The sequence below is a fragment of the Danio rerio genome, chromosome 3, assembly GCF_049306965.1.
Source record: "Danio rerio strain Tuebingen ecotype United States chromosome 3, GRCz12tu, whole genome shotgun sequence".
In the NCBI taxonomy this organism is placed as follows: Eukaryota; Metazoa; Chordata; class Actinopteri; order Cypriniformes; family Danionidae; genus Danio; species Danio rerio.
In genome coordinates, this window is record NC_133178.1 from 65750061 (window position 1) to 65762500 (window position 12440).

Sequence of the window (12440 nt, forward strand, 5' to 3'; positions counted from 1 at the left end):
GGGAAAGCTAGAGCACAGGAGACGAGGAGGAGGACGAGGAGAGGAGAAGAGGAGGAGAAGACAACTAAAGGAAGAGGAATGAAAAGAAAAAAAGACAAAAATGAAGATGAAGCAGAAAAAAGAGAAAAAGTTTAAGAAAATAAAAAATTCGAAGAAAAATTTAAAAAGAAAAGAGAAAAAGAAAAATCCATCTATCCATCTATGTCTATCCATGTATCTATCTCTATGCACCTATGTTTATCCATCTATCTCTATCCATCTATGTCTCTCCATCTATCCATCCATCTCTATCCATCTACGTCTCTCCATCTATCCATCTGTCTATCAATCTATCCATCTATCCATCTACTTCTATCCATCCATGTCTATCCATCTACATCTATCAATCTTTGTCTATCCATCTACGTCTCTCCATCTATCCATCTATGTCTATCAATCTATTTATCTATGTCTATCCATCTATCCATGTCTATCCATCTACATCTATCCATCTATATGTCGATCCATCTACATCTATCAATCTATCCATCTTTGTCTATCCATCTGTCTATCAATCTATCCATCCATGTCTATCCATCTACATCTATCAATCTTTGTCTATCCATCTACGTCTCTCCATCTATCCATCTATGTCTATCAATCTATTTATCTATGTCTATCCATCTATCCATGTCTATCCATCTACATCTATCCATCTATATGTCGATCCATCTACATCTATCAATCTATCCATCTTTGTCTATCCATCTGTCTATCAATCTATCCATCTATGTCTATCCATCTACATCTATCCATCTATATGTCGATCCATCTACATCTATCCATCTATGTCTATCAATCTATCCATCTTTGTCTATCCATCTGTCTATCAATCTATCCATCTACGTCTATCCATCTATCCATGTCTATCCATCTACATCTATCCATCTATATGTCGATCCATCTACATCTATCCATCTATGTCTATCAATCTATCCATCTGTCTATCCATCTGTCTATCAATCTATCCATCTATGTCTATCCATCTACGTCTATCCATCTATCCATGTCTATCCATCTACATCTATCCATCTATGTCTATCCATCTACGTCTATCCATCTATCCATGTCTATCCATCTACATCTATCCATCTACATCTATCCATCTATGTCTATTCATGTACGGTTATCCATCTACGTCTATCCATCTATGTCTATGCATCTGTCTAAAAATCCATGTCTATCCACCAGTCTATCCATCCCACCAATCATCCACCCATCTGTGTCCATCCACCCACCCATCTATCGTCCGTCCGTCCGTCCGTCTGTCTATCTATCTATCTATCTATCTAGGTGTATGCTAGCTCAATTGCAGGAATGTGCCCTGAGAGTGATGTTAGCATGTTGCTAAGCTAAGCGGTGTGCCTAACGCCCCATTCACACGGGGCTTCAGCATCAACGCTTGACTAAAGGCGTGTCTTATGTTGGGGCTAACGCGATCGTCATAGCAGCGTCAGCCAATGAAATTTAGTCAGCAATAGGCCACTGTCTAGCTGGTGTATTTGCATACAGCGATCTGATTGGCTGACAATTCCGTTGGTGCTTGAAAAGTTGAGCTAGTCCCAACTTCTGCAGCAAGCAACGCCACTGAAGCGGCGCCGATGGATCCAGAATGCAGCTCGGCAAAGTGAATGAGAAGCGTTGAAAACTGCTGTCTAGATAGGCGACTCACTAGGTTTTACACAATATTGATAATAAGGGTTGATTCATGTAGAACTGATGCTGTTCAGAGAGTGTCTGGCTTATACACAGTCAGACTCATTATAAGTATTGTATTTTAATCCGCTGTATGCTAATCATACGCCACACACAACTCCAATATAATGACGGCTTTCAAAGCGTGAGATACATTTGGCCGTCACACACGTGTGTTATAGATGTTGTTCTTCTAATGAAATGAAATGACTGTAAGTGGAATGGATTGCAGGAGTCTTTTTTTGGCGCGCGGAGCTGTGAACGCCCACGGGTTCTGCAGTCTGGGTGCCAGCAGTGGGCTTCACTCTCGTTCATTTTCTCCACAGAGATTTGATCAGATTCTTCAGCTACGACTTACAAGACAAGAACAAAACAAACCGGCTCAAAGACCACATCACCAACTTTCCATCTGTCTGTCTGTCTGTCCATCCACCCATCCATCCGTTTATCCATCCAACCAACCATCCATCCATCTATTTGCCTGTCTATCCATCCATAACCTATCCATCCATACATTTCTCTGTGCCCATCCATCCATCCATCCATCCATCCATCCATCCATCCATCCATCCATCCATCTATCTATCTATCTATCTATCTATCTATCTATCTATCTATCTATCTATCTATCTATCTATCTATCTATCCATCCACCCATCTATGTGTGTCCATCCATCCATCCATCCATCCATCCATCCGTTTATCCATCCATCCAACCATCCATCCATCTATTTGCCTGTCTATCCATCCATACATTTCTCTGTGCCCATCCATCCATCCATCCATCTATCTATCTATCTATCTATCTATCTATCTATCTATCTATCTATCTATCTATCTATCTATCTATCTATCTATCTATCTATCTATCTATCTATCTATCTATCTATCTATCTATCTATCTATCTATCTATCTTTCTGTCTGTCTGTCTGTCTGTCCATCCACCCATCTATACGTGTCCATCCATCCATCCGTTTATCAATCCATCCATCTATTTGTCTATCCATCCATAATCTATCCATCCATACATTTCTCTGTGCCCATCCATCCATCCATCCATCCATATCTATCTATCTATCTATCTTTCTGTCTGTCTGTCTGTCCATCCACCCATCTATACGTGTCCATCCATCCATCCGTTTATCAATCCATCCATCTATTTGTCTATCCATCCATAATCTATCCATCCATACATTTCTCTGTGCCCATCTATCCATCCATCCATCCATCCATATCCATCCATATCTATCTATCTATCTATCTATCTATCTATCTATCTATCTATCTATCTATCTATCTATCTATCTATCTATCTATCTATCTATCTATACATCATCTATCTTTCCATACATTCATCCATTTCTTTGTGTCCATCCATCCATCTGTCTATTCTTCCATCCATCCATCAATCATCCATCCATCCATCCATCCGTCCATCCATCCATCAGTCAATCCATCCATCAATCTGGATTCATCCATCCATCCATTCATGTCTATCTACCCATCCGTCCATCAATTAATCAATCCATCCTTCTGTCTGTCTACCTATCCACCCATCTATATGTCTATCCATTCATGCACCCATCTATCCATCTATCCATCGGTCCATCCATCCATCTATCCATCCATCCATCCATCCGTCTGTCTATCCATTCACATGTCTATCCATCCATCTGCATTCATCCATCCATGTCTATCCATCCATCCTTCAACCAATACATCCAATACAACCATTCATCATCCATCTGTGTCTGTCTAATAATCCATCCCTCCATGTCTATCCATCAATCCACCCATCCATCCATCATCTATTCATTTGTCGATCCATTCATCTATCAGTGTCTATCTATCCATCCATCCAGGCAACTGCACAATTAAATCATCACGATTGTTATTTAGAGGCTCTGCCGGCTCGGGATGTCGACAGAAGCATATGAATGAAGGTCTTAAAGGTTTATTTTACATCAGAAAAACAAAAAAATCAATTCCTATATGAAGAAAATGGACGGGATCGTGACTTGCGGAGCTGTATGGCTGCACTCTATTAAATTAGCGAGGGATCAAATACAAAGATGGAAACTTTTGATACGCTGACTGCAATTTCCTTCACATGGAGAGAAACCCACATCCATCACGTCAAGGCAAAATACACATTCATAATGTCTCCAGAATCAAGCAGCCGATAAAGGGGTGTACTTCACATCTGCTCAACAGTCTGAGCCTGACATGAAGCCTTTCTCTTTACAAATGTACATGCACAATTACATCTTAAGCTCATTTCTTCCTGCTCTGGGCTTTTCTCGTCTTACACTGCTCTCGTTTGCCTCCCGTTGTTGCTGGCGTACGGTTGATTATGATAATGTTATTCTGATAAAGAGCTCCTCTATTCATCTCTAGGTGCAGATATACGGCACGCACACACACACTCAAGATCTGACTGACGGCCAGCTCCAGTGAAGCATTAATCCTCCACACATCTCGCTTAAACCAGCCACCGCACCACACAATACAATTCTGAGTGAGCCTCACACTGGTGAGTGGGTTTGACAAACCAACTCATCTCGCTGACAGTGTAACCAACACCTGCACCGGACATTTCTGTTTTATCACTCTACATATCTTACAATCACTCCATATCCTGTATATAAAAAAAGTATAGTGCACTTATGAAGTGAGCCTCACACAGGTGAGTGGGCTTGATAAACCACCTGCAGAAAAGACACTCCTTGATCTCATCAAATTCACTTCACAATAGACGCGGATTCGCCTCATGGGCAGGGCTTCTGTCCAGTTGTCTGTGCATCCATCCATATATCTATCTGTCTTAGCATCCATTCATCCTTCTATCCATCCATCCATCCATCTCTCTCTATTTATCCATCTATCTGTCTGTCCATTCATCCATATATCAATCAGTTTGTCCATCCATCCATCCATCCATCCATCCATACATTTGATATGTCTGTCCATCCATCCATCTGTCTCTCTATTCATCCATCCATCTGTCTGTATATCTATTCATCCATCTGTCTGTCCATCCATCCATATTTCTATCTGTCTTAACATTTATCCATCCATCCATCCATTCATCCTACTATCCATGCATCCAAACCATCCATCCATATTTCAATCTGTCTGTCCATCCATCCATCCGTCCATCCGTCCGTCCATCCATCCATCCATCCATCCATCCATCCATCCATCCATCCATATATCAATCTGTCTGTCCATCCGTCCATCCATCCGTCCATCCATCCATCCATCCACCCATCCATCCATCCATCAGTCTGTCTGTCTGTCCGTCCATCCATCCATCCATCCATCCATCCATCCATCCATCCATCCATCCATCCGTCTGTCTGTCCATCCATTCATCCATCCATTCATCCATCCATCCATCCATCCATCCATCCATCCATCCATCCATCCATCCATCTATCCGTCCGTCCATCCATCCATCCATCCATCCATCCATCCATCCATCAATCCGTCTGTCCATCCGTCCATCCATCCATCCATCCATCCATCCATCCATCCATCCATATATCAATCTGTCTGTCCATTCGTCCATCCATCCGTCCATCCGTTCATCCATACATCCATCCATCCATCCGTCCATTCATCCATCCATCCATCCATCCATCCATCCATTCATCCATCCATCCATCCATCTATCCGTCCATCCATCCATCCATCCATCCATCCATCCATCCATCCATCAATCCGTCTGTCCATCCGTCCATCCATCCATCCATCCATCCATCCATCCATCCATCCATCCATATATCAATCTGTCTGTCCATTCGTCTATCCATCCGTCCATCCGTTCATCCATACATCCATCCATCCATCCGTCCATTCATCCATCCATCCATCCATCCATCCATCCATCTATCCGTCCATCCATCCATCCATCCATCCATCCATCCATCCATCCATCCATCAATCCGTCTGTCCATCCGTCCATCCATCCATCCATCCATCCATCCATATATCAATCTGTCTGTCCATCTGTCCATCCATCCGACCATCCATCCATCCATCCATCTATCCATTCATCCGTCCATCCGTCCATCCATCCATCCATCAATCTGTCTGTCCATCCGTCCATCCATACGTAAAGTTATTCCGGAAATTCTCCATATATTTGCCGGTATCACTGTGTGAAAGGGGCTAATATCTCAAAAATCTCCATTGTTCCGCTTCTCTTCCACTGCTATCCTTCCTCCATAAACATGCCCTAAATGACTGTGTTCAACTTTTAAAAACAGCCACTGCTGTGTATCTCACGTTTATTGAGGCAAAATTGAGGCAAAATTGAGGCAAAATCTGGCGCATCTGTGGCCCCAAAGGTCTCCAAAACCTTCACTATATTCATGAGGCTCCTGAGGTGTTAAAATGTATATATCGCTCTTTCGAATAAGCACAAGGTTTTCCATGAAACCTAATATGGTCTCCAAGGAGCTTGAAGACACCTGGTTTGCTTGGTTTTCCAATACACTAATTATATTACAGCACGGCGAGGGGAGGAAAAAAAAACAAGAACGGTGCATTCTGGGATGGCATGACAATTCGGTTGGGGGGTGGTTGAGAGGAATCCATTTCTAGACATCCAAAATGAAAAAAACAATATTCATTGGATTTACTCTTTTTTTTTTTTTTTTTGTTGTTTTTAAGGTAGGTGGTTGCAAACTATTTATATGGGCTGAATTTAAACAAATTAAAGTTGGTAATATGTTTGTTTAATTTCAGCCTATATAAAACCACCTACAAGTGAAGTCAGAATTATTCACCCCCCAGTGAATATATTTAAATGTTTCCCAAATGATGTTGAACAGATTCAGGAAATTCTCACAGGATTTTCTCTAATGTTTGTTCTTCTGGAGAAACTCTTATTTCAGCAGTTTTTAATTGTTTTAAACCGATTTTAAGGTCAATATTATTAGCCCCCTTAAGCAATATTAGTGTTGGATTGTCTCCAGAATAAACCGCTGTTATACAATGACTTGCCTAATTACCCTAACTTTACCCTAATTACTATAGTAAAGCCTTTAAATGTCACTTTAAGCTGAATACTAGTACATATCTTGTCAAATATTATTTACTGTCATCATGACAAAGATAAAATAAATATGAATAAAGTTATATGTGTTTAGAAAAATCTTTTCTCCGTTGAACTGAAATTGGGGGGAAAATATACAGGGGGCGAATAATTCTGAAAGTATTCAGTTACAACCTAATTAACTGATTAAAATGACTTAAAAGTAACATAAACATTTGTGGCTATAACTTTGTCATATAAGTTTTTTTTACAGTGTATAAGCATTTGCATATTAGTTAATAAAAGTACTGAACTTACTTAGATTCAACACTGTTAAAAATGTTGATAATATATCAGGGGGAAATAACATTTAAATAAAATTAAAATTAAATCAAAATAAAATAAAATAAAATAAAATACAATATAAAATAAAATAAAATAAAATGTGATTTAAAAAATACAATTAAAATGAAAAATAATAAATTAAAATAATTAAACAATTAAATAAAAATTTTCAATATAATAGAAGCAAAAATTGAGAAAATTAAATTCAATACAATTAAAAGTCAATAAAATAAAACTTTTTTATTAATTAAATAAATTAAATAAAATACAAAAAAGAAAAAGAAAAAAATAACTGAAACTAAATTAAATTAAATACAATTAATAATAAGATAAAGCAAAACATTTTATTAAAACAATTAAACATAAAATAAAACAAAATAGAAAAGGAAAATTTAATTAAATACAAAATTAAAATTAAAATTTAATCAAAATTTAATAGAAAAGGACAAGTAAATAGAATACAAATAAAAACAAAGAATTAAAAATTAAATCATATTAAAACAGAAAAGGAAAGGAAAATTATATCAAAATAAATTTAATACAATAAATAATTAAATTAAACTAATTAAATGAAAAATGAAATTTAATTAAATTTAATTAAATTAAAAAATATATAAAATAAAATAAAATAAAATACAAATGAAATTAAAATTACATTAAAAAAAGAAAATGACAATTAAATAACATTAAATTACATACAATTAAAAATGTAAAATTAAAAATGTAGTTTTATTTAATTTATTTAATTAAATTAAAAATGTTATTAGATGAAAGTAAATGAAAAATAAAAATTAAAATGTAATTAAGTACAATTTTAAAAAAATTAAATTAAATTAAATGTAAAATAAAAATATTATATATATATATATATATATATATATATATATATATATATATATATATATATATATATATATATATATATATATATATATATATATAAATTGTGTTATAACTAAACAGATCTCTAAATTTTCTGAGATCTGAATAGAGATAATGACCGTTCATTATTGGGTTGGGGTTTCCTCTATTGATTGTTTTATGTGTTGATATTGTTCCCATAGAAACACATAAGTCGTCATAGAAACATAAGTGTCAGGTCGTGAGCCGCTCTGAGCAAATGCTTTAAGGATTGTCAACTAATGACGACGAGGCTTAAACACCGAATAAAACACACACCGCTTATATTAAAAACACACTGCCGTCCATTCAGTGAGACTTATTTCTCACAGAAGTCTCTCGCGCTCGCTAAGCCTGCATTTATTTGATCTCAAATGGAGAAAGACAGCCATATTGCTGTAGCTTACAGTCAGATGTCATCAATGCCTGAGCATTCAGCATCATCACTGCAGTCCTCAGTGTCACATGATCCTTCAGAAAACACTCTAATATGATCATCTGACTCTCTATTTATCCATCCATCCATCCATCCATCAATGTCTATCTCTATCTATCCATTTCCATGCATCCATATATCTTATCTATCCATCCATCCATCCATATATCGATCTGTCTATCAACCATCCATCTCTCTATTTATCCATCAATCAGTCTGTCTATTCATTAACTCATCTATCTATCTTTCTATTCAACCATCTGTCCATCCATCCATCCATCCATCCATCCATCCATCCATCTGTCCTTTCACCCATCCATCTGTATGTCCATCCATGCATCTGTATCTATCTGTCTATCCATATATCTACCTGTCTTACCATCCATCCATCCATCCTTCTATCCATCCATCATATATCAATCTATCTATCCATCCTATCCATCAATCCATCCATCTGTCAGTCCATCCATTCATCCATACATTTGATATATCTGTAAATCCACCCATCCATCCATGTATCTGTCTATCCATTCATATATCAATCTATCCATCCATCCATCCATCCATATGTCAATGTGTTTATCTTTTCATCCATCTATCCATTTATCTATCCATCAGTATGTCAGTCCATCTATCCATCCATACATTCGATGTACCGATCTATCCATCCATCCATACTTCTGTCTATTTATCTATCCATCTTTCTGTCTATCCATTCACCCATACATCTATCTATCTGTCTGTCTGTCTGTCAATTAATCTGTCCATCCATCCATATATCAATCTATCTATCCATCCTTGCATCCATCCATTCATCCATCCATCAGACCGTCCATCCATACATCTTTCTATTTATCCATCCATCCATCTGTCTGTGCATCCATCCATATACCAATCTGTCCTAGCATGCTTCCATTCATCCATCCATCCAATACATCTCTCCATCCATCCATCCATCCATCCATCCAACCATCCATCTCTCTATTTAACCATCCATCTGTCTGTATATCTATTCATCCATCTGTCTGTCCATCCATCCATATCTATGTCTTAACATTTATCCATTTATCCATCCATCCATCCATCCATCCATCCATCCATCCATATATTAATCTGTCTGTCCATCCATCCATCCATCCATCCATCCATCCATCCATCCATCCATCCATCCATCCATCCATCTATGTTAATCTGTCTGACCATCAATCCATCTGTCTTACCATTCATCCATCCTTCTATCCATCCATATACTGTATCAATCTGTCTATCTGTCTATCCATCGCTCTATCCATCTATCCCTCCATCTGTCCGTCTCTCTATTTATACATCCATCTATTTATTCATCCATGTTCTCTGTTAAAACTTAAAACCACCCATCCATCAATCCAATATATCTATCTATCCATCCATCTGTCTATCCATCCGCCCGTTCATCTATCCATTCAAAAGCTCTGCTATAACTAATATTACCGTTCAGCATTTTTAAAACAGTTTGCGTAAACATGCCACATTTTCTCTCAGTGCTCTTTAATTCGAATTAAATTAATTTATGATTCTATATCACCATTATTAATGAAGATTATCAATGTATGAACAAATTTATTATAAGTGTTTTAAATGATGTATATTTATTTAAAATAGACATCTTTTGTAACTTAATAAATGCGTGTGATGCTAATGTGACGCTAAATTACTGAGCGCAGCACCATTCTCATGATGGACAGTTATTTTAACTCATTCATTTCAGTTCTTTCAAATGCAAGTTAATGCTCTAAACAGGAAGTGCAACCTGTCGTTTGAAACACAACCTGCACTTAAGAGGAGGAGTATACAATAACACACTGAGCCGTGTGGAGGTAAAGAGATTACAGTGGAGGAATCAGTCATACTCACTGTATACTCTGAGATCCAGCGGAGGATGGAGGATGAAGAAAACACACACACACACACACAGAGAGAGAGAGAGAGAGAGAGAGACTTCATGTTAAAGGTCATGGACGAGGTAATAAACACATGACAGTCTGCAAATCATCAAGCGCTCAATCAATGAAACACCTCCAGTAGCTGTCTATCTCTAATGCACATGTGCGAGCGTGTGTGTGTGTATGTGTGTGTGTGTGTGAGCTGCAGTTACCTGTGATGGTGTAAGGATAGTAATTCCAGGCTTTCTCCGTCACGTAGAAGATTTTGGGCACCACGGCTCGCGCCCAGCTGGGCAGCTTGCTGGAAGAGAGCAGACGGACAGACAGATGAGTATTCAGAAGAACACAGATACACTGACAACGAAAGATCATTACTGAAAACAGAACTTTCTTCTGCTTTCATTTTATTTTCATTTTCATGAGCTCTTTTGTTGTTGCGTTTTTTTCTCTCTTTCTTTCTTTATTTCTTACTTTCTTTAAATAAAAAAACTGCCAATGGCAAAAAACAACAACAAAAAAAAACATCAACAACTAAAACAACAACGAAAACGACAACAACAAAAGCAGCAGCAACAAAAACAACAACAAAAGCAACAATAACAAATGCAACAACAACTAACAACAACGACGAAAACAACAACAAATGTAACAACAACTAACAACAACAACGAAAAAAGCAACAACAAATGCAACAACAACGAACACAACAACAACAACGAGAACAACAACAGCAAAAAACAACGCCAACGAAAACAACTTAAACAACAACAACAGCAACGAAAACGACAACAGCAGAAAACAACAACAACGAAAACAACAACAGCAAAAAAAAAACAACAACAACGAAAACAACAACAGCAAAACAACAACAACAACAAAAACAACAACAGCAAAACAACAACAACGAAAACAACAACAGCAAAACAACAACAACAACAGCAAAACAACAACAGCAAAACAACAACAGCAAAACAACAACAACAACAAAAACAACAACAGCAAAACAACAACAACGAAAACAACAACAGCAAAACAACAACAACAACAAAAACAACAACAGTAAAACAACAACAACAATGAAAACAACAAAAAAAACAACAACAGCAAAACAACAACAACAACAATGAAAACAACAACAGCAAAACAACAACAAAAACAACAGCAAAACAACAACAACAATGAAAACAACAACAGCAAAACAACAACAAAAACAACAACAGCAAAACAACAACAGCAAAACAACAACAACAAAACAACAACAGCAATGAAAACAACAACAGCAAAACAACAACAACAATGAAAACAACAACAAAAACAACAACAGCAAAACAACAACAACAACAATGAAAACAACAACAGCAAAACAACAACAAAAACAACAGCAAAACAACAACAACAATGAAAACAACAACAGCAAAACAACAACAAAAACAACAACAGCAAAACAACAACAACAAAAACAACAACAGCAAAACAACAACAGCAATGAAAACAACAACAGCAAAACAACAACAACAATGAAAACAACAACAGCAAAACAACAACAACAAAAACAACAACAGCAAAACAACAACAACAATGAAAACAACAACAACGAAAACAACAACAGCAAAACAACAACAAAAACAACAACAGCAAAACAACAACAAAAACAACAACAGCAAAACAACAACAACAATAAAAACAACAGCAAAACAACAACAACAACGAAAACAACAACAGCAAAACAACAACAACAGCAAAACAACAACAACAACAACAACAACAACAACAAAACAACAACAACAAAAGCAACAATTTGTTGTGCATTAAACACTCATAGTCAGAAGTTTACATGTTTTTGTTGCCTCATTACAAACATATGCAGCAAATTCCACAATACACACGTTACACTAGCAAAAGAAACAATAAAACAGACCTTATGCCTCTTGGGGTAGCGGTAAATACATTTTTAATTCGTATATCCTGCATTTTGCTACCTGACACGCATGTGAAAAGATTACTGGCTGACGCAGAACGTGACCTAAAGTGCATGCGGATGTTTAAGAGTGCGCTAATTAA

At 37.0% G+C, this 12440-nt stretch overlaps 1 protein-coding gene across 1 annotated transcript in view; it reads right to left on the reverse strand.

The window, feature by feature from the left end:
• Positions 1-12440, reverse strand: part of pitpnc1a (phosphatidylinositol transfer protein cytoplasmic 1a) — a 141297-nt gene that overhangs the window by 32350 nt on the left and 96507 nt on the right. Inside the window, exons 3-4 of the mRNA XM_073945284.1 lie at positions 10592-10680; positions 10351-10358 (exon numbers count right to left, since the gene is read on the reverse strand). Of these exons, the coding sequence (XP_073801385.1) occupies positions 10351-10358; positions 10592-10680 (97 nt within the window). The remainder of the gene's footprint in view (positions 1-10350; positions 10359-10591; positions 10681-12440) is intronic.